Source organism: Euprymna scolopes, chromosome 4 (genome assembly GCF_053919585.1).
Source record: "Euprymna scolopes isolate OS-2025 chromosome 4, ASM5391958v1, whole genome shotgun sequence".
In the NCBI taxonomy this organism is placed as follows: Eukaryota; Metazoa; Mollusca; class Cephalopoda; order Sepiida; family Sepiolidae; genus Euprymna; species Euprymna scolopes.
Genome location: NC_136485.1, coordinates 6,552,735 through 6,577,590, shown reverse-complemented (window position 1 = coordinate 6,577,590; position 24,856 = coordinate 6,552,735). Strand labels below are relative to the sequence as shown.

Below are 24,856 nucleotides of genomic sequence, written 5' to 3'. Positions count from 1 at the left end.
TTCATCGGAGCATCCACCATTATAAATGCTTGTAGAAATGGAAGAGGGATGCAACGTTTCGTCGATGGGACAGAGGTTGAAGCTTAGATGACAGTTCAAGACCTATCAGGTTGGTGACTCTTTTGAACCCTGTCTAGTAGTGAGAGACTAGTAGCAGATGCACTAGCCCAAATGTAACAACAGTACTCCATACATGGGCGAATGGTGGCCTTATAGAGGTACAAGATACTTTCAGGCGTAAGTAGCTTTCTAGCACGGTAAAGAGAGCCTACCTTCTTCACAGCAGCCATGGCAATGCCTTTGATGTATTTGTTCCAACTCATGTTTCCTGTGAACGTTAATCCGAGGAGTTTGAATGAAGTACTTTCAAGTAATGTATCTTTAGCCATAGCTATTGGTGGTTGATATACCAGTGTATTAGTGGTAACAAGATGGAGCAACTGCTCATACAGCTAGAACCACAATGCAGTTGTTAACTGTAATACTTCAGAATCAGAAATGTCTCGAAATTCCGATTTTGAATGGCCTCCATGTTCACATGATTTGACAGCACCAGATTTTTTACTTTGGGGATAGCTTAAAAACAAACTGTATGCAAATAAATTTCGAACCATCCAAGAACTTAAAGCAAACATGACAGGAAATTTTTTCCCTACAACCTCCGATGTTAAGAACTGTCATGGAGAATAGCTTAGAAAGAGTTCAACTTTGCAAAGCCGAGAATGGAGGCTACTTAAGAGATATTATCTTTTATAATTAAGTCAGAACAAATTTCCACACTCTAAAACTTATAATAAAAAAGAACTAATTAAATGCAGTCATTTGAGAAAAAGTTGTTTCATTTTCCAACTTGAAAGCAATTTACGGACCACATATATATATATATATTGAACTTTTTTATTCGGTTGGGATTAAATTATCTATATATAAATACTGGTGTTTATTATTAGATTGAAGTTCACCATTGTGTATATCAGGTAAACACTGCATCCTTTTGATTTCATTACTTTTATATATATTAGTAACCTAGTTAATGCTATTGTTGTGGGAGGCTTGAAAATTGCTGCATTTATTCTTTACTGAATCATAATTTATGATTTTCAATTTTTGTATCTGAAAAATAAAATGACTAATTGAATGCTACATGTGAAGAAAGACTTATTTGTGCAATCTAGTTTTTTTTTTTACAAGATAGTCACCATTTATCAAGGCCCGGAACCACTCGGGGATAAGGGTTATTGTGTGTACAGTACGTTAATGTTGGAGATTTGATAAAGTGTCTTATTTAAGGAGGCGGTTCATCAGGAATTTATTTACATTGGACTTGAAGACATCCAGGTTGTAGTCAGGTGGGAAACAGGCAACCAGAACAGAGTTCCACAGGCGTGCACTTCTAAGAAAGAAGTTTTGTTCATAGAATCTACGTTTTGATTTTGGCACAGATAAGGAGTGGGGAAAACTTTTGACAGTGGTTTCAGCTAGGCGGGTGTTTATCGTGAAAGATTGGCAAGGAGGGACCAGAGATTGGAGTTCAGACGAGCACCTGCCATGGTAGTAACGATAAAACAAAGACAGGCTCGCAATGTCTCTCCTGTGGGAGAGAGGTTGCAGGGAAGAGAAAAGGGCATCACCCACTAAGCCACGAAGCCTATTTTGTACTCTGTCAAGGCAGGATAGGCTGTTTATTAGCAGCTCCTGCCCAGATGTGGCAGAAGTACTCGATCCTTGGACGTACTTGGCAGATAGAGAATTGCATTAGTAGTGAGATATCTTTTGGAGCGGTAGAAGGATCCCACCATTTTTCCAGCGACCTTGGCAACAGACTTGATGTAGGTGTTCCATTTCAGGTCAGAAGTAAAGGTCAAGCCCAGAAGCTCATCAAAACATGGAGCTTCCCCTAGACGAGAGCCACCCATTTCAATTGATGCCAGATGGGAATCAGAGCATTGATGATGTAAAGATAGGAGTTTGGATTTAGATGATTTAAACATAACCAGCCATCTCCTCCTCCACTGTACCAAGATCAGAGGAGAGAGAATCAGAGAGAGCTTTGTCATTTACAGCCTTCGATGTGTTGCCGTAGATGGTCGTGTCATCAGCATAGATGTAAACGAATGATTTCAGTATGTGTTTAGGGAGATGATTGATGTAGATCAGGAAGAGAGTTGGGCCCAGGATGGACCCCTGAGGGACTCCAGCATTAATATTGAAGGCCTCTGATTTCTGTCCATCAACCACTACTCTTATGAGCCTATCAGAGAGAAATGATTTAATGATAGAGAAAACATTTCCAGTTATACCGTAGCTGGAAATCTTGTGAAGTAGACCCTTATGCCATACCTTATCGAAGGTCTTTGATATGTCAAGAGCAATTGCCCTAGAGAGGAAGCCTTTGTCAAGAAATTCACTAATCCTATGAGATATAACAGTTAGCACATCTGCTGTAGATTTGGCAGAACAGAAACCATATTGCATGTCACTAAGAAGGTTATTTCTGCTGAGGTGGTTGACTACTTCTCTATTTAATATGGATTCCAGCAGCTTACTCATGACACACAGGAGACTTATTGGTCTGTACTGAGAGGGAGACGACTTATCACCTGAATTCTTAAATACAGGGCATACTGATGAGTTTTTCCAGGGTGTTGGGAAGTACTTTTCTTTAAGGCAAGGCTTAAAGAGTTTTGTAAGTATGGGGGCAAGTTCTAGTTTAAGCTTTTTCAGCACAATGATTGAAATGCGGTCAGGGCCAGTTGCTTTACTGGAATCAAGGTTCTTGATTAGCATGGCAACATCACGCACAGATATTTGTATGTTGCAGAGCTTGTTGTCTGTTATAGGAGGAAATACGGGGAGTTGATGGCCTTCGTCACAGAGGGTAGAATTAGCTGCAAAGTTCTTTGGCCTTGTCTGATGCTGACGAGATGACCTCAGGTCCATTGATGATGGTTGGGATAGAACGTACGCTGCTGTTCAGGATCCTGTTTGCTATTTGCCAAAACTGGTGGGAACCAAGCCGCTGCTCAGCTACTTTGGATTTAATGGACTGAGCATATAGCTCTCTAGCATTTTTTATTACTCTTTTACAGTGATTGCTGGCAGTCCTGAAGGCAACTTTAGTCTCAGTGCATCTATTACGTTGGTAGCTATGGAAAAAGTGATTTCTGTGCGCGATGGCAGCAGCACATTCTGGGGAGAACCATGGCTTGCTGTTAGGTTTTTGTTGGAATTTTTTGGATGGTATGAATCGGTCTATGCCTACAATTAGCCATTCGGTCAGGTCTGATACTATAGAGGACACATCCTTTTTAAACATGGAATGCAGGGGTAGATCGGATATAAGTGTACGGAAGCTATCCCAGTCAGCGGTAGAGTATCGATATACAGTACGGTGGAGAAGTACATCTGAAGACTTATTGCATTTTGTTTTTATCTTAACTGATACAATGGAGTGGTCGGAAGATCCCAGAGGAGACAGAACGGAACTTGAACATAGGTCAGGGGAAGTTGTGAGAAAAAGGTCTAGAAGGCTAGCATACTGACCGGAAGTATCGGGCACTCGGGTGGGTTCGTGGATAATCTGAGTGAGGTCATAGGCAATGGCAAAATCATGACAGAACCTCCCCTCATCATCGTTCTTGTTAGAGTGGGTCAGCCATTCCGCATTGTGGACATTGAAGTCACCACAAATGTGGATGTTAGCTGAAGGGTGAGCAGACAGGATGTGGTCAATTTTTTCAGATATGCTCTTAAGGATAGTAACTCCACTATTGTGGGGACGATAGAGAGCAAATATAAATGCGTAGGTGTAAGCAAGTGCAATCTGGAAGCACATATAATGTAAATTAGGGTCTTCTCTGGAGATATCCCTACCACACGGAAAGCCATCTTTAATGTAGGCACATATTCCATGTCCATGGCAATCTTGGGGGGTCAGATTTAGATGTTAAGTTAGAGTATCCTTTAATTATGAATAATTATGAATTCGTTAAGGGAAGTGGTCGGCCTAATGCCAGTTTCGCTTAGGAAGAATGTCTGGTTTTGTCTCCTGTAATTGGGTTTCAACCTCTGGAAGGTTGGAACGTAGACCCCTGATGTTGGAGAAGGAGACATGGTAGTAGGGGTCTATGGGGTTCTAGGGTTACACATGTTATTTTTCTGGGGGGATTTCATGTTGAGGATTTGGATTTGTGGAACAGGTCGACAGACTTGGTTAGAGCAAGACAGAGAGGGAAAGTAAGATATTTGAAGATAAATTCCCCTCCCATAATTACGAATGGAATCAAAATGGAATAGATATAGATTACTGTAATTTCCGTTTAAGAGTGTTTAGTTTTTCTTCTTCTTCCCAAGAGACACTTCAAACAAAGTAATTATAAGGACAATTTAGCACTGAAATACTTTCAAAAATACTGGTCGGGAGTTTCCACGTGTTCAGATATTCATTAAACTGATTTCTTCTTTGCCAAAAGCACCACCGTCGCGTTGGAAAGTTTTCCACTCACTGACACTTGTCATTCGAGTTTCGCTGGTTATGGTGGGTGGGATGTTTTCGTTTATATTTATAGAGAGAGTAAAGCATTAATCCTAAAACTTTTTTTTTCTTCTTTCTTGGGGGAGGGGGTGGAATATTCTAGACATTTTGCATTTAACTTCAGACTGAAATAAAATGTATTAGACAAAATTAATTAAACAGTATATTAATTCAGAATAAACAGTATCATTCTTAAAAATATTAAGTAAAAAAATGTGTTAATGCTTTTTTTTCCCCTCCAATGAATTATTCAAAGTCGAGTGTGTTTAATTTTTATAAGAAGGATGTGATTTTTAATTTAAATGAGTTTTTGGAAAGAAATTTAAATCACATCTGCTGAAACGTCAATAAATATATTCAATGAAATCATTGCTAAAATAATGATGATACTTAGTTTCCAATAATATTAATCAATTTATTTCTGTTGAGAATTTGCTTCCATTAGAATTGTTGAATTAGGTAATCTAAAGTTTTTAAAACTGGATCACTGACTCTTTTATTGCGATTTTTTTCTTATTTTTTTAAAGTTATTTTTGTTTTTTATAGAAAAATTTCTTAGACAAATTTTTCTTTTCTATTCAGAATGATTTTAATTTGAAATTTAAAGCATTTTCAATATTCGTTACAATAAATTTAAAGCATTTTCAATATTCGTTACAATAAATTTAAAGCATTTTCAATATTCGTTACAATAAATTTAAAGCATTTTCAATATTCGTTACAATAAATTTAAAGCATTTCAATATTCGTTACAATAAATTGAAGTTTTTGACCTTTTGGTCAAGATCCAAGTGTAGTATCTGTTCTTCAGATGCTGCACTTCATTTTCTTGTTCTCTTTCAGTGGAGGAGAAATCCTTCACGACTAAGACAATTTTTATTTTTGTACCTTTTCTCCACGTTAAAAAACGACCCTGGTGTCTAACTTTGTCCTGTGGGGAGGCATAGTAAATAGGTACAATAAATTTAAAGCATTTTCAATATTCGTTACAATAAATTTAAAGCATTTTCAATATTCGTTACAATAAATTTAAAGCATTTTCAATATTCGTTACAATAAATTTATAGCATTTTCAATATTTGTTACAATAAATTTAAAGCATTTTCAATATTTGTTACAATAACTATTCTAAAAGTTAATATCAACTATTGTTTCAACATTATGAAACAAACTCTTGAAAATCTTGTTTTTCATAAAAATTTTCTTTGCAGGCACATTTCTCATTTTATGTATGATGTTCCGTATCCGTCACCACAAAGGCCAAGAATTCTTGTTCAGGTATGAATGAATGTTTTTGAATTGCATATCTAATAAACATTTTGAGCAAAGAAAATTGTTAATGAATTGATAAACAATTTTCTTTTCGTATTTTGTACAAATGTTATCGTAAGCTCATCAATAACATAAATTCGCATTTGTGATGTACTTTACGAACATGTATCATAATTATTAAGGCACTTGCAAGGATTTCTGCTGTTGCCTGGGAGTGAAGGAGATATCCTATAACTTTTTTGCATCTAGCCTATAACATCATATTACCGTTTGTATTTCTTATTTTAGATCAAGTAAAGATTAGATACCCCGTAGCAGAAGACGAATACTGGTGAACATTTCAAGCGACACCGGTTGTTTGAACTTGACATTACCGTTGGTTATTTGTAAACACGTCAAATAGCAGACATGGTCGAATGTTCGCGAGCAAGATTTTTAAAAAAAATATATTTACAAAATTTTTTAAGATTTAAAAGAAAAAATATATATTTCCAAAACATTTTCTTTAATATTAAATATTTACAAAACTTTTAAGGATTAAAAAACCCCCCAAACTTTTCTATTTACACAAAACTTTTTAGTATAAGTAACAAAACGAACGTATTTAAACAAACTATATTTAAATAAATGGGTGTCTTTCTGAGTGCGTTTTTTTAAAAATATATTTACAGAACTTTAATAATAATAATAAAAAAATAAATAAAATAAAAAGAATGAACTATATTAATTACAAAACATTAGAAACTGAGAATTTCGGACGCTAAACTTTACTTGCATTTAATTTGCCCATCTGTAGAAGTAAGCAAATAGCAAGTTTTTGTTTTTTTTTTGAATAAAAATGAAAATTATAAAAAGATTTGTATCTTGTGATATTGCATTTCATCTTTATAAAAATAAAAGTTATAAAAGATATGTGAATAAAATATACTTTTTAAATCTCGATTGTTTATACTTGCTATACTTGCGATTTTATTATGCAAAAAAATTGCCTCGGTCTAGAAGGATTTCTCCTTCACTGACCACCTACATACATCACACTTTAAATAAATATAGAATTTTATTAAAAACGCACAAAGAAAGATTAAAAAAACGAAACAAAAAACACACACACACACACACACACACACTGTACATAAAAATTAATCTTGGTTGCAAAAATCCGAACAAGGCAGTTATTTTATATGTTTCTGCCATAAAAAAGTTTGGTTATAATAAGTTTATTTAATTTTTTTTTTTAAATTATGTATTTTTTAATTGACATCATCCAAAATTCTCAGTTATAACATTAGCTTATTTATTTATTTGGTATTATTTACAACCTGCTCCAGCGTAGTATAAACACCCCCAACTACCCCAAGTTAAGAACGGTTTTTGGAATAAAAACCCCTCAATCTCGCCATGTTAAGAACGGCTTTTGAGGTTGGGGGTGTTTATTCTGAAAGCCATTCTTAACATAGGGAGGTTGGGGTGTTTATATATATATATATATGTATATGTATATATATATATATATATATATATATATATACATACACACTGGGGCACGTCGTAAAAATTATCATTTATATTATTATTATTATTATTATTATTAAAAAGTTCTGTAAATATATATAAAAAAACGCACTTATTTATTTAAATATATTTTGTTTAAATATGTTCGTTTTGTTACTTACATTAAAAATTTTTGTGTGTAAATAGGAAGTTTTTTTTTAATCCTTAAAAGTTTTGTAAATATTTAATATCAAAAAAAATTTTTGGAAATGTATATTTTTTCTTTTAAATCTTAAAAAGTTTTGTAAATATATTTTTTAAAAATCTTGCTCACGAACATTCGACCATGTCTGATATATGACGTGTTTACAAACAACCAACGGCAATGTCAAGGTCGAACAACTGATGTCACTTGAAATGTTCGCGAGTATTCGTCTTCTGCTACGATCCCTTATTTTTTAAATATTTTATAATGGTTAATTTTGGGGGGGAAACCCAAGAATATGACATTGATTGAGGGAGACGGAGTCGGGGATCGAAATAAAATGACATTCATTGAAATAAATTTCAGTAAAATATAATTAATCCTATCACGATTCAATGAGGATGTCTGTGTATTCCAGCTTCAAGCCCTGAACCAGTAATTTTTATCTCATGAATAAAATTATGTAAAATTTTTTTTTCTTTTTTTTAATTATTTGTTTAATTATTTATTTAAGCATGGATGAAGACTCATGAAAATATTTTTAAATTTTTGAGACGAGGATGTCTTTCTATTATTTAGATTTAGACTACTGTTCTCATTAATGATATGCCAATTCCAATATTTTCCCTGATTCCGCTACAATTATTCACTTTGTGAATTATATAAATAATAAGTTTTCTAACTGTGAGATGTCAAATGTTTTTTAATTATTTCAGTCCTTAGATTGAAATTTATTTGATCAAAAGGAAATTAATTTTTGTGGAATGAGTCTGTCTAACATGCAAATGCAGCAAACATTGTTAAAAAATAAGCATCTAATATTTTCTCAAATCAAAAATGGATTCACTTTGATCTCAACATAACATTTAAAATTTGTTTTAGTTTCTCTCAACACTCATTTTTCTACCAACAATTTTGTAACCAACTTTAAATTATGTTTTTGTATTTTTTTTTCTATTCAGTTGAATCATGAGGCATTGTGCTTATCTATGCCCGAAGAGTCTCCTCTTCCTCAAAGGTGAGTAACTGATTTAAAATTTGTCTTCTTTTTAGATTAAAAAAAAGAATGGCTGATCATTGCCAGTTTATTTTTCCAAATGTTCATTTTTGGCTTCACAGGGTTGAATGATAAAGTTGTCGCCCTAAAGAAAACAACACTACAGCTTTATTTTAAAACTTTTATTGAAAAAAAATCAATTCAGGTAATTTCATTATTTAGTAGAGCTGACATCAGTGTAGCCGCCTTCAGCCTCAATCACTGTCTTGATACGGATCCAGAACTCAAGCATGCCTTTTCCACAAGCACCGGCTGGAGCTCAATGAATACTTGGTGAATGACAGAGATCAGACTGGCTTTGGTGTTGTGGGAGGTCATGTTGGTGATGTTCTCAGCATGTGACCAAACAAAGTAGCCCAGTGGGTTCAGATTAAAGGAGGAGGCGGGCCAGTGAGAGAAGAGTACAAAGTCATAGCACTCCTTCTGAAGTCAAGCTGGGAGCTCTTTGGACTTGTGGGCTGGTACTGCGTTCTGCTGCCACACCCAGAGTCTGCCAGCAGCATTTTATGGTGCATGCAATGGTCCTGTTGTCATGACTGTGATCCATAGAGAGCATGGGTTGTACAGCGGCACATCTCCGATCTTGCTCGTTGAACATTGTGTCAGTTTTAGACATGATAGAAGGTTCCTATTGCTTTTGGGATTTGTGCGCAACTGGCCAACTAGTAGATGGTCTGCAACAAAAAAAGAAAACCTGTTTTCATCAAACGGAAATGGAATCATGTTGTCTTTTCTAGGGAAACTATTTTATTGTTTCACCCTGTAATATTTTTTGAATAAAAAAAAATCATTTTTGATTAGAAAAGTTAGATTTCTTGTCTGAACATTCCTTAACTACTGTTTCTCTTTTTATTTTAACAATTGTAGACAGTTATGTATTTTTTCTGTAATATTTTCAGAACAATTATGACTATTATTTATTCACATATATTCCTATTAGTTGACATACATATATTAATAGGTAATTGATGATATGCTAATTTGTTTATTTACCCCTTACAAAAGCAAAGGAAAAGCAAAAATATAGATTTTGCTTAAGAATATAAAACTTTACTAAAAACTTAGTTTCATGGTAAAGTTATATAAACTTATGCCGTGATGAGATTTGAGATCAAAACATGAGTGTTTTTATCTCGTCATTATCATAATTATTCTAAAGTTATATTTATTAAGTAACATTGAAATAAATACTGGTTCTAAATATTTAACTCGATTCAATTGTATGTATCATATTAGAATCTTGGACTCACTAAGTTATCTTCAAACCCATTGTGGTCCTGGATATGAACTTAAACTATATCTGATGGTGAGGCCCCAGCTTGCGGGCTTTGGGGAGTGTGGAGCCACCCCTTAATTGCCATTGCTCCCAGGTCCACTCTGACTTGGAGTGGTAGTACCTGCTACGGTTCCAACTATGGGTTAAATAGAAACTATTAAAAAAATTTTCTTCAAAATCACTGAATTCAGCATTAAATAACCTGAAAAGGGTTGATATGCCGTAAAACAAACAAACAAACAAACAAACAAAACCCATTGTTGTTAACTTTCAATGTACATTGTTTTGAATCAACATTTTTTGACAGACTGGATTTTGTTGTTGGCATTTTCCATCTGATTCTTTCGTGAATCAGGTACTTACAAAAGACACCACATGAAGGTTGCCAACATTTATAAGTGAAACCGTTTCTATGGAAACGATTGAATTTGAACTTTGCACAGACTGCTCATCAGTCTGTGTCGTTAGCCACTTCACCACATCCATCTCCTAACTGTAAATACAAATGGCTTAAATTGCAGAATCATGTCTTTTGTTTTAATGTAACCAAGAAAGTTTTCTGGTCAGATGTTCAAAGTCAGACCTAAATAGCATTATTTCTGACTAAGCAGTTTTCATTTGTTATTATTTTACCATATTATTTGTATAATAATAATAATGTAGTTTGCTATTTGAAAAATTTAGTCAGGCCTAAACAACCTATAGTATGAATCCTTTTTAAATAATTATCTAAAAATAAAAATCACCAAGGGGGATAGTTCCTGTGTTATTTTGTAGTTGCCTCCATTAGAACTAAAGTTTTGTGTTTCTGTATAATTTTAAAAATGTTCAAGAAAAAAGATATTCCTTCCAAAATAAATGATTTTCATGGGTACAGATAGTTAAGTGTAAATATATTTCGTGTTTTTCATTTCAGTGGGGCTTCGTTCATCACACTGCTGAAAAATTTAGGTCCTGAAAACTGCATGACAATTTTGCTTCATGTCTTGCTCGAACAGAAGATTCTGATTCATTCCCTGCGTCCGGCTGTCTTGACTGGTGTCGCTGAAGCAGTGACGACTGTAAGTCTATTTTCATTTCCCTTTTTATTTCATTTCTACCTCATTATTTTACCTAACTTTCATAACTAATATAAAAAAATCATCACTTGCTGTTTGGCTTAGGTATGCTTCTGTTCAGTCCTGGGAAGTTCACTCTCTCAGGCTGTATCTCCTCTTTGAAAAAAGGGTTGATTTATTGCTAATTACCTGAGGTGTCCCTATTGGTGAATTCCAACAGAGCTGCTCAGGTACATTTTTTTCGGCCAGAGTGCGCTTATCCTTGTTTGCTAGTTTCTCCAAAGTACATCTGATCTTGTGTGTTGCAACAAAGTAAATATGTAGTGTTAAAAATCATCTTTCATGACAATTTCAGTACTCACATAAAGTTTTAAAAAATTTGTTTTGTCATTTCACTCCCAAAGCACAGAGCGATTTTTTCTTTTTTTTTTTTTTTTTTTTTTTTAAATTCAATTTTCGCCCAAACAAGGCACAGTGCCACTTTGAAGTAGGAGGCTACTATTGGGGACATAAGTTGCAGGGGCATTATGAGGGGAGATGAGTAGCAAGATGTTTATTCACATTACTCTTGAACTTCTGCATGTCAGTACAGTTGGGAAAGCAGAATCTTGGAAGGGAGTTCCAAAGTGTAGCAGTTCTGGGGAAGAAACTATTGAAGTAGAATGCTTTCTTACACCTAGGGATCTCTACTGTGAAGGGGTGGGATTTAGTTGCTTGTCAGATTTGTCAGAGGTATTCACGTCAAGGGGGTACAAGTGTTTGTCGGAGCATTCACCAATAAAGTACTTGTAGAACAGGCAGAAGGATGCAACATTTCGTTAATAGGACAGAGGCTGAAGCTTAGATGGCAGTACAGGACCTATCAGGTTGGTGACTCTCTTTTGAACCCTGTCCAGGAGTGAGAGACAAGTAGCAGATGCACCAGCCCAAATGTGACAACAATACTCCATACATGGGTGAATGGTGGCCTTATAAAGGTACAGGATACTTTTAGGCGAAAGTAGTTTTCTAGCACGGTAGAGAGAGCACACCTTCTTCACAGCAGCCTTGGCAATGCTCTCAATGTATCTATTCCAGTTCATGTTCGCTGTAAACGTTAGGCTGAGGAGTTTAAAGGAAATACTTTTGGGTAATGTGTTCTTGTGGGGCCAGATTAGCAGGGACACTATTTATGGAGTTGGGCAGTGTATGTCGGTACAGTCAGGTAACAGGGGCCTGGGAGGGAATTCCAAAGTGCAGCAGTCCGAGAGGAAAAAATCTATTTGAGTAGAAGGCTTTATAGCATCCATGGATCTCTACAGTGTAGGGGTGGGGTTTTGCTGCTTGTCGGATTTGTTGAGGGTATTGTCGTCAAGGGGGTAGTAGTCGGAATTCGTCAGAGCACTTTAAATATTTATAAAACAGGCACAAGAATGCCATGTTTCGGTGATGGGACAGAGGTTTAGTTGATAGTTCAGAACCTATTAGGTTGGCAGCTCTTTCTTTTAACCTTGTCTAGGAGTGAGAGACTAGTGGTGGATGCACCAGCCCAGATATCACCACACCACTCCTTGCATGGGTGAAGCGTGGCTTTGTAGAGATACAGGATACTCTTAGGTATGAGTAGCCTTTTAGCATTGTAGAAAAAGCCCATCTTTCTTGCAGCAGCCTTGGCAATTGCCTCAATATATTTGTTCCAATTCATGTTGTCTGTGCATCCTAGGAGCTTGAGGGAAGTACTTTCATGTAGAATATCATTAGCCATGGCAATCAGTGGTTGAGAAGGTTACTTGTAATTATTAAAGGAAATAAGTTTAGTCTTGGCAGCATTGAACTTTACCAACCAGTTACGGCCTCATTCCATTACAGACTGGAGGTCTTCCTCCAGAGTTTTAGCAATTTCTTTAGATATGTGTTAATTAGTTTTACCCTCATTATAGAGCGTGGTGTCATCAGCAGACATCCCCATCACAGAGAAAATTTTATCAGCGAGGTCATTTATGAATATCAGGAATAATAAAGGTTCAATGATTGACCCCTGTTGCACATCCGCATTTATGTCATGTTGTTTTGATGTACGACCGTCGAGGACAACCTGGGTTTTTGTCTTATCTTAAAAGCATTTGATTATGTTAAGTATATGTCCAGCAATGCCATATGATTGGATTTTCATGAGAAGATCATCAAGCCAAACCTTGTCAAATGCTTTAGATATGTCTAGGGCTACTGACCTAGCTTCTTTTGCCTTATCCAGTGCTTAGTATATACGGTCAGAGATTACAGTTAGGATATTTGCAGTATAATGGGTTTGTTTAAATTCATACTGTCGGTCAAATAAATCCATAATACTTGTATTACTCACCCATCTCTCTAAACTGCAAACCGTGCATATTGTGTCTGCGTGATCGTTTGTGTTTTCTGTTCGTTCTATTGATAATATCAACTTTTATATGACATGGATTTCTATTGCAATTATCTGTTTTGTTTGTTTTAGCTGATATTCCCTCTCCATTGGCAATGTCCCTATATTCCTTTGTGTCCTCTTGGTTTGTCGGGAGTTCTTAGTGCTCCGTGTCCATTTATTGTAGGTAAGTATCCATTTTATTCACTTTGCTTCGTTTAAATTGTGCATTCTAAATTCACTTAATAAACTGAAAATTTTTATCATTTGATAAAACTTAAGACATTGGTGGAAAGGAAAGATGTACCTGTGTGTGTGTGTTATCCTTGTACTTGATTTAGACCCATTTTATTACTTGTTAGCAAGGTGATCCAGTGCTACCTGTGTATTGTATGACAAAAATAATACAGTAATAAATCTAATTACTTTGAAAGGGATTAGAGTTTCATGTCTGTACTATAAATAAAAGTGCCCATACAAAAAAGCCTGGAAACTTCTTGAAGGCACCTTTGTGTGTGTGTGCGTGTGCGTGTGTTACAGAAAATTAGAAAATTTTATTTTTTCATACTATATTAATATTAAATTTTATTTTTTAATACTATATTAACATGAAATTTTATTTTTTTGCTACTATATGTTTATTAAATTTTATTTTTTAATACTATATTAATATCAAATTTTATTTTTTAATACTATATTAATATCAAATTTTATTTTTTTAATACTATATTAATTTTGAATTTATTTTTTAATACTATATTAATATTACATTTTATTTTTAATATATAATTATGAAATTAAATTTTTTAATACTATATTGAAATAAAATATTTTTTAAAACTATGTTAATATAAAATTTTATTAATAACATATTAATATTTTTTAATTTTTTAATACTATATTAATATTATTCTTTATACTATATTAAATTCTATTTTTAATACTATATTACTATAAAATTTTATTTTTTAATACTATATTAATTTTAAGTTTTATTTTTTAATACAATATTAATTTTAAATTTTAGTTTATTGATACAATATTAATATAAGTTATGGCATGATCATGTTGACACACCGTTTCCCATAAGATCACCGAAGTTAAGCAACGATGAGCCTGCCCAGTACAAGATGGGTGACCACTTGAGACTCCCAGATGCTGTACGTGCTCTCCGCTTATCTCGGCATTGTTTCCAGTCGTCTTGGACCTCTCCTTGCCACTAGACTCAAGCAATGCCGATTCAGGAGAAGTGTGGTTGGAGATTGCGCAACCCTTGCCACACAATTACATGCGCAGCTGCTCCTACAGGGGGTATCCTTTGTCTTTCGAGACTGAACAGTGCTATTATTAATATAAAATTTAATTTTTTTAAATAATATATTTATATTAAATTTTATTTTTTAATGCTATATTAATTTTATTTTTAATAACCGTAATATTTAATTTTATTTTTTAATACTATATTATTTTTTTTAATACTATAATAAATTTACTTTTTTTAATATTATATTAAGTTTTATTTTTTTTGATATTATATGAAACATAAATAATTACTATATTTTATTTTACTACTATATTAATATAAAATGTTTTTTTCTATACTACATTATTATAAAATTTTATTTTTTAAATACTATATTAAATTTTATTTTTCTAATGTGTGAATGTAATTTTTTAATTTTTTGTCAATATTAAATTTTTTAAATTCTATTTTTTAATACTATATAAAATTTATTTTTTTAATTTTCTAATACTATATTAATATGAAACTTTATTTTTTAATACTATATAAAATTTATTTTTTTAATACTATATTGATATTGTATTTTATTTTTTCAATATAATATGAAATTTTATCTTTTAATACTATAATTATATTTTATTTTCTAATACTATATTAATATGAAACTTTATTTTTTAATACTATATTAAATTCTTATTTGAATACTATATTAATATAATTTTTTAATACAATATTAAAATCTATTTTTATATTAATATTATATTTCATTTTTTAATACCATATTAATATAATTTTGTTAATGCTTTATAAATATAAAATTTTATTTTTTTAATACTATATTAATATAAATTTTTGTAATACTATATTAAATTCTATTTTTAATACTATATTAATATTAAATTTTATTTTTGTAATACTATATTAATATTAATTTTTTTTGTAATACTATATTATGTTTTCTTTGTAATACTATATTTTTTATTAAATTTTATTTTTTATTACTATATTTTTATTAGATTTTATTTTTAATACTACATTCCCATTAAATATTTTTTTAATACTGTATTCATATTAAATTGTATTTTTTTAATACTATATTAATATTAAATTCGTTTTTTAAATACTATATTAATATTAATAAAATTTTCATATTAATTCTATATAAATATTACATTTTTTAATGCTAATTTATAGTTAAAGCAAAATACAGTTTTTGGACTATTCAAATAAATTCTTTATATAAAGTAGTGGCGTTCGCGTGTGTATGTGTGTCTGTGTACACCTCTTCTTCAACCCATGCCACTGGACCAATCATGACGAAACCTGGCATTGTGATGCCCCCCCCCACACACACACCTAGAAATGATGCACACCATTTTCCAATGTAAAGGTCAAAAGTCAAGGTCAAGGTCATAGCCTATGTAGATAGTCTCCCCTACAGCCCACACGACTGGACCAATCATGACATGATGATGGTCTGTGACCTAGGGATGGTTTACACTATTTTTCAGGGTCAAGGTCAAAGATTAAAGTCGGGACTTTCCTAGTATCCAATACAATGTTTACCCAATCAGTTTTTTTTTTTTTATTGCTTGTGATTGAATTCATGTTTTGAAATCTGCCACAAATCATTAATCTGATGTCACGCGAAAGCTAAAATAATTTTTTAAAACTGCGTATAATTATCGAGAAAAACAAACAAAAGCTCTTCGCATCTGATAATGGAATTTGTAGATATTGCATTTTTCAAATTCTTTAACTAAAAATGTTTTGACATTTTTTTGTTTTTATCGTTTGACATTAGATTTGGATTTTCTCTTATTTCTTGGTAAATTGTTTTGAAATAATGACAGAATTATGGAATGACTTTTTATTTTGATAACATTTAATTAGAAATTTGATAACATTTTAAAACATTAATTTGAGTTGGTGTATTTGTTCTTTTCAGGTATTGACTCGCGCTATTTTGATCTTTACGACCCCCCAGCTGATGTTGTGTGTGTTGATTTGGATACTAATACTATTTGGTTGTAAGTTTAAACTTACTATATTTAAATGTTTTATTATATTTTGACCGATTTAACTTGCAACCTTCTTCATGTGTATATTTTTTTACATAGAAATCTATACGGAATTTAGAACTGAACTGTTTATTTAATCCACAGGGGTAGATTGTTCTTGTTCTGCCACCCATGAGTGGTAGAAATGTTAATGCATTATTGTTATTCTTAGTTAGTGAGGATTGAATCTTCAACCTCTTGAAAATTGTCACTTAGAACTGGTTGTTAACACCTTTATCCATTGTGCCACATGTATACATTGACGCCATCATGGCTGATGAAATGAGAATAATTTACTCCTGTGAATTAAAGTGTTCAATTCAAAATTCCATATATGACAGATTCTAGAGTTGGAAAAGATGCACCCAAAGAAGAGTGGAGGTTATATCAGTAGAAATATGAAAATATCAGCTGATATAAGAATAGTTTTCTGAATAATCGAAATGATACAAAATCCTCATCTCCAAAAATTATTAATACAAAATTTAATTTTTTTTCTTGTTAGACGATTAAAAAAAATGAAAAATTTTAGAGTATCTAGTTTATTGATTTAATAAACAAGGCCAAAATAATTCTGACAAAATATAAATTTATACAAAATGTCTGTTGGAACAAAGTTAAAGAAAAATAAACTTTTATTCTAACTTTTTTTTTTTCAATTTCAGTGATGATAAAAAGGCAGTCAATTCAAAGTTGCTCCCAAAGGTAAGCAACACAATTGTTGTAATTTCCCTTTTTTTCTTTTATACGTTTTTTCTTATTTTTTTTCCAAATAACTTAAAAAATGTTCTCAATTTGTAGGAAATATGTTAGGAGAAAAATTTGTTGGTGTTTAATCACCTTTCAATTATTATATAGTCATTACAAATCAAAATATATTAAAAGATGAGATTGAAAATTCAGTTTATTTTTGTCTTGGTATTGATGCTCATAAAGTAAAAAAAATGACATTTTTCATTGTTTCTGTTCATTGTATGATTCAGTACTACATGCAGGTTTTTGGCCCCATCGGTGGAGCATTAGAATACGCCGACTGCCCCCCTGCAGAGGGTAAAAGTCCCTCAATGGGGCTACCTGTTGGCCGTGAGTGGCAATTCGTGATGCCTAGGAAAAAGGATCCTGGTGGCTGAGCAACTGATGCCTAGGGAAAATAAAGGTATCAGTTGCAACACTCCACTTTGGCCTTGTACTAGACTAGACGGGTGGTCGGAGAGGCCCGATCCGATCAATAGGCTAGTCATGTCAAGCCCTAACGCTTACACTGAAAATGTCAATTATTACATTTAAAAAAAATAAATAAATAAGCAAATTTAATCTAAAGATAATACAACATCTTATTACTACAAACATAGATAAACCAGGTAAGTGTTAGAAGGCGATGGCAAGGGTCAATCAATTGATGAGAGAAAACCACACAACTGCTCCCTAACCAATGTTTCTATCAAACTGGGAAAGAAGAAACTAAAGGAGGAAACAGGAAATGATGGAAAAAACTCAGTCAATTGGGTATACCATTTTTGTATCTCAAGGATGAAAGGGTGAATGGGTTTCCCCCCAACATCTCCCAGTTTCGGGCTCCAAGGAGGGTGGGGAGCAAAAGAGATGAAAATCTAAACAAACTTCCATGGATATAATAAACCCAAACAAAAAACCCAGAAACCAAAAAAATAAAACAAAATTGAAAAGAACCCACTCCGATGTAACCAGCTCAGATAGTGAACAAGAATATAACTATGAAATAATTGATAAAGAAAAATACCCAAGATTCATAGTAATCGAAACCTTAGCAGGAAAAAAGATCAGCGATCTGTCTCCATTCTTAATTGAAAAAATACTGTCTCAAAACGGCAACCCAAAAACAGCAAAAAAAATGAAAAATGGCAATCTACTTGTCACAGTCGACAACTATAAAGACGCAAAAAACATCTTAGAGATGGAAAAATTTCATATCTATAAATGCAAAAGTTTTGCCCATGAAAGATTAAACACATCAAAAGGTGTCATAAAAAGGCATGAATTAACCTTGGCTACAGCAGAAGAAATAGAAAATGCCCTAAGAAAACAGGGAGTAATCGATCACGTTTGAATAAATATAAAAAGGAATGGTCAAACCATACCTGCAAAAACCTACGTACTAACATTCAATACACCAAAAATTCCCAAAGAAATAAAAATCGGATATACAATAGAAAAAGTAGAACAATATATACCAGCCCCTCTGAGATGTTTCAAGTGTCATAAATATGGACATAACAGAGAAACATGCAAAGGACAGAAAATATGTGGAAAATGTGGCTTAAAAGAATCTAACCACACTGAAAGTGAATGCCCCAGCAAAACAAAATGCCCAAATTGCCAAGAAAAACACCCAGCATACTCTAAAATATGCAAAATCTTCAAAAAAGAAAAAGAAATAGCTGAAATAAAATACAAACAAAACGTATCCCTTCCTGAAGCAAGAAAAATAGCAAGCTCTCGAGAAAAAATAAACACTTACGCAGACATCACAAAATTTCAAACCAAACAAACCAAACCCACTACCAAGACCTACTTAAACTAATCTCCGAACTCAAAAATCTAATTGAAACTTTAAAAACTAACGAAAACGAAAACAATAGCAAACAAATACCAGTATCTTTGAAAACTCAGTCAAATGATCTAAAACAAGTCCCAAAGAACAAAAAAGAACCCGAACAACAAAAACCACAAATAAATCATGAAAGATCCAAATCACGAACAAGGACAAAAGCAGAAGATAAACACACAATATCTGGAAAGATGGAAGCAGAACGGGAAAACACAAATCCTCTTTCCAAAAACTAAAACAAACAAAAAACAAATAATATTAAACGAAAACAAATTTGAATTGATTGAAATCGAGAGTCACAGAAAAAAATCTAGCTCCAAAAACAGAACTGATCAGGAAGAGAATATGGAGACTGAGGAACCAAGCAGTTCAAGTAAACACAAAACAAAAACCACTCAAAACACAACAAATCAATAGAATACTAGATCTAAAAACCTAAACAAAAACCAAACAGATAAAAAAAAAAAACCCAAAAAACCCTGAACTTATTTATGCAAATGAATAAAAACATCATAGAGTGGAAGTGCAGAGCCATAAAACCAAACTACGAAGAAATCAAACTTATAATAGCACAATATAACCCCAGCATAATTGGCCTACAGGAAACTCTTCTAAAAGAAACAGGCACCATCAACTTCAAAGGATACCACATCTACAACCAAACAAATAGATCACAAACAGATAACCGACCATTAGAACTATTTGTTCAATCTACATTCCACCTAAACATAAACTAAATAAAACCGAAATTGAAGATCTGATAACACAACTCCCCACACCTTTTATATTAATGGGGGACTTCAACGCCCATAACAAAATGTGGGGATGTGAGAATATTAACCAACTGGGAAAATCATTGAATCATTACTGAAATCACCGGAAATAGCTATATTTAACGACAAAACACACACATACCTTCACCCAAGCACAGGAATGACATCAGCTATTGACCTAACTCTATGCTCCCCCACAATATTTATGAACTTCCAATGGGAGGTACATAACGACCAGTGTGGCAGCGATCACTTCCCAATTTTTCTCAAAACTCAAGAACCTGCAACAGAAGAAACAAAACCAAAATAGCAAATCTATGAACCTAACTGGACTGAATTTAGCAAGCTTTGCACAAATCTAATTAATCAAGAAATAGTTAACAAACCAGATTCTATGTTAACTTTCACCAATACACTAAACGAAATAGCAATCAAGACAATCCCAAAATTTTCCACCAAACCACACCCAAAATCAATGCCATGGTTCACAACAGAATGTAAAGAAGTAATAACCAACAAGAAAAAAATGCTAAAACACTTCAAACAACATCCTACAAAACCCAACCTTCAAAAATACCTACAAGCACGAGCAAAAGCACGCTATATTATAAAAAAAAGCAAAAAAGTAACCTGGCAAAACTATATTTCCAAATTGAACAACAACACGCCATCAAAAAAAACATGGGAAATAATAAGAAAAATAACTAGAAAAAAACTTGGAACACCAATAAATAATACAAGTACACCAAATGGTAGACAAATTATAGACAAAAAAGAAATAGCAAACATAATCGCAAATGAATTCAGCCGAAACTCATCATCCAACCACTACTCCCCCAAATTCCAAAAATACAAAAACAACGCAGAAAAAGAAAAACTCAACTTCACATCCAATAACAAAGAATACTATAACACCTCTTTCACTATAACAGAACTAAAAAATGCAATTCATAAAAGTAAAGATACAGCTACCGGTCCAGACGACATCCACTATCAATTTCTAAAACACATGCCAGACACATGTCTCAACATTCTCTTACAGATAGTTAACAACATATGGTGGACTAACAATTTCCCAAAACACTGGCTCAAATCCAATATCATCCCAATTCCTAAAACAGGAAAAGATCACTCCAACCCTACCAATTATCGTCCCATCGCCTTAACAAGCTGTATATGCAAAACAACAGAAAGGATGGTCAATACAAGACTAATGTGGCATTTAGAAAAATATAACCTTATTTCTACACACCAAAGCGGATTTAGACAAAATCAAGGTACTAATGACCAACTTATTCGGCTAGAAACATATATTCGTAACGGTCTAATAAGAAACCATCACGTGGTCTCAATCTTTTTTGATATCGAAAAGGCGTATGACACCACGTGGAGATATGGAATCTTGAAAGATATTCATAATATGGGAATCAGAGAAAACCTAGCAAAATTTATCCAAGAATTCCTATCCCACAGAACATTTAAAGTATGCTTAGGAAATACAACATCAGATCAATACACACAAGAAACAGGGGTACCACAGGGTAGTGTACTATCTGCCACCCTTTTTCTAATTAAAATCAACGGTATAATTGAAAATGTTAACATGGGATTCGAAAAAAATATTATTTGTAGATGACTTTTCAGTAACTTGCTCATCACGAAATATGCCAACTATCGAAAGACAAATGCAACATTGCCTTAACAAAATAGATCTTTGGATTAACCAAAATGGATTCAAAATGTCCAAAAGCAAAATCACATGTATCTACTTTTGTAAGAAATGAAAATACCACCTTGACCCACAGCTCAAACTAGATGGGCAACTAATACAAGTAGTACAAAACACCAAATTTCTAGGGATCATTTTTGATAATAAACTAAACTTCAAGGAGCACATTAACAAATTAAAACAAAAATGCTTAAGTGCAATAAATATCTTAAAAATAATATCAAAACTAGACTAGATCAACTAGATCAAGCTACAATGCTCAAAATATATCGCTCACATATCAGATCCAAACTGGACTATGGTTGTGCCATATACAGCTCTACTTACAAATCCTACAAAAACAAACTACTAACAATACAGAATCAAAGTTTAAGACTTAGCCTGGGAGCCTATCGAACTTCACCAATGGAAAGTCTGCATGTAGAAGCCCAAGAACTACCCCTGCATTTAAGATGGGAAAAACTAGCGTTACAATACGCAAAAAAACTACAAAGCAACCCCGAAACCCAACATACAAAACTACCTTCAACCCACAATGTACAAACTTTTATTCAGGGAAACCAAAAAGTATACCCTCCTTTGGACACAGAATTAAAAAAATAATACATCAAATCAATGAAAACTCCGACAATATAATTACTCCAAAAATAAACGACAGACCACCATGGACATTACACAAACCAAAAACCGACATAACACTTACTGCTTACAAGAAAAACATTACAAATAATATAACAAACAGAAGCAACTTCAGAGAACTAAGAGAAAAATATGCAGAATACATAGAAATATACACGGATGGGTCTAAAACTATATATGGAACAAGTGCAGCATGCACAGATGGGTAAAATCAATATCAATTACGACTGCTCAATGAGGCTTCAATATATAGAGCTGAGCTGCAGGCCATCAAAATAGCTCTCATCACATCAAAGACATCAACGAACAAAAATTCATAATATATGCAGACTCCCTATCCTGTATCATGGCCCTTGAAGAAAAATCTAAACACCCTTTTATCACAGAAATTATACAAGAATACAACGAAATAAATGAAAAAAACAAAAAAAAAATTATAATAGCCTGGATACCAAGTCATGTCAGCATCCCAGGAAATGAAAAGGCAGACAAACTGGCTAAAGAAGTCACAAATCACCAAATGAAAAAATTAAAATACCACACACAGACCTAAAAAGAAAAATCAACAAATATATAGAAAACAAATGGCAAAAAAAATGGAACAAACACACCCGGAAGAAATATTTAAAACAACAAACATTAGAAAAAGTGTTCCAAGAAGTGGAACCCCACCAAATCATAAACTATTTAAAAGAAACAAATGTATTTAAACTCCTATAAAGTAAACAAGTAAAATTCATTTAAAAAAAACAAATCTCTTACAACTAAAACAATTTTTCGGAAAACCTAAAGCATCTTGCTTCAAAAGATAAACTTTTCAAGAAACTGAAAATCTATTATATCAACAAAACTTTTTTGGCATTAAATGACCCTTAGAGGTTGAAATGCCGTTAAACAAACACACTCACTCACTCACTCTACATGCAGGTTTTTAATTTTTTTTATTGTTAACATTAGTTTCTTTAACAAATCATGCGTTAGATTCCAGAAAAGGTAAAGGATAACATTATTAAAAGAAATCCTCTTATATTTACATTATTGAATTGAAAGAAATATTTGTAACCATATTTGAAAAAAAAAAAAATCCACTTAATAAAAAACAAAACAAAATTTGTTGAATTTGTAAAGCTATATTTTCTCTATAAACTTCAGTTCCCAACTTAGCTGTATTGTGTTGCAAGTGCTTACTCTGGTCAGGTTGAGCTGGTTTCTTTGCTAGCTTACACCACATCCCGAAAGATAGCAGCCCATATACGGTAGTCCTGAGCAAGCTTGTATGAGATGGCTAACCAATTGCAATTCCAGTGAACTTGAGAGCTCAGGCCAAGATCTCCTTTCCTGGTTGTGGTCCAAGTCCCCAATTATCTACTGATATGTCTACACCACCCAGACAGAGAGATAGAGTGGATTATGTTGCAAAGAAATTCTTCCTTGGCCAATTAGTTGCATGCCTGAACCATCAAAGCCATTGCTGCAACAGGATATTGGTAAAGATTTCAGGTTGTGATGTTATTGGAGAAAAGTAGTTGGTATATGATCAACCTTAACAGGCAATGCAAAATGTGGTGGAGGCATTCATTATCAAAGACTTCTAACTTTCAACGATCCACACTGGCCATGTCTTTCGGCCAGAGAGGATGATTGATTACAGATGGACAAACCTCTTGGTTGATGTCGATATCTCATGATGCCTCCCTCACATAATGACCTACAACTTTTAATAATTAAATTGGCAAAATAGTAATCTCCATGTATTTTTTTACACTAAGGGAGATAACTGCTTATCAAGGTCTAATGGCCACTTAAGTGTCAATGAGTATCAGGTGACTAATGAGACAACATTGTGATGATCGATAATGGTGGAACTTGGGTAGGGTTTGATTATTTAAGAGGGTAGCTCAACAAAAATTTGTTTATATGGGACTTGAAAATGGTCATGTTATAGTCAGCTTAACTGTAAAAATCATAAAACTGTTTTGATGAAACTTTAGTAAAAAAATGAGTTACCATTCCTTTCAGAAACCAGCTCGTGTGCTGCAAGATACTCTTCATAAGATCTTTGACCAACTTTGCCAGCAGCCATCGAGTACACAGACTCCTGATGAAGTATTTTTGGAAATGGCGCCAATAGATTATGATTTCAAACAGAAACAAAATGAGGTAATCAAGTTGACTTTCAGATTTTCAAATTGTATCTTTTTTCTTATTAAAAGCAAGAATATTTAAATTTTTTTGTTTTGTTATAATTTATATATAAAGTAAAATTTTTATTTCAAATTGTATATTTTTTTTTATTATTAAAAGTAAGAATAATTAAATTTTTTTGCTAAAGTTTATATTTAAACTAAAATTTTTATTTCAAAATGTTTTCCTGTCTCAATTGTTATATTTTTTGTTAACATGATATGAGGGTGCATTAGTTTCTGAATAAAGAAAACAATTTAAGAGAATTCTTCTACAAAGTTCACTTTTCCAAAATAATAAAACTTAACTTAAAAATATGAACACAAGAACACGTAAGTTACATATGCATATGATATTTATTTAAAAAA

At 32.9% G+C, this 24,856-nt stretch overlaps 1 protein-coding gene across 2 annotated transcripts in view; it reads left to right on the top strand.

Annotated features, from left to right (window-relative positions):
• LOC145266602 (C-myc promoter-binding protein-like) overlaps nucleotides 1-24,856 on the top strand; it is a 183,429-nt gene that overhangs the window by 98,778 nt on the left and 59,795 nt on the right. For both annotated transcript variants that reach the window (XM_080122499.1, XM_080122489.1), the window contains exons 9-15: nucleotides 5,746-5,812; nucleotides 8,465-8,520; nucleotides 10,752-10,896; nucleotides 13,367-13,460; nucleotides 16,465-16,546; nucleotides 17,242-17,281; nucleotides 24,324-24,464. In XM_080122499.1, coding sequence (XP_079978625.1) covers nucleotides 5,746-5,812; nucleotides 8,465-8,520; nucleotides 10,752-10,896; nucleotides 13,367-13,460; nucleotides 16,465-16,546; nucleotides 17,242-17,281; nucleotides 24,324-24,464 — 625 coding nt within the window. The remainder of the gene's footprint in view (nucleotides 1-5,745; nucleotides 5,813-8,464; nucleotides 8,521-10,751; nucleotides 10,897-13,366; nucleotides 13,461-16,464; nucleotides 16,547-17,241; nucleotides 17,282-24,323; nucleotides 24,465-24,856) is intronic.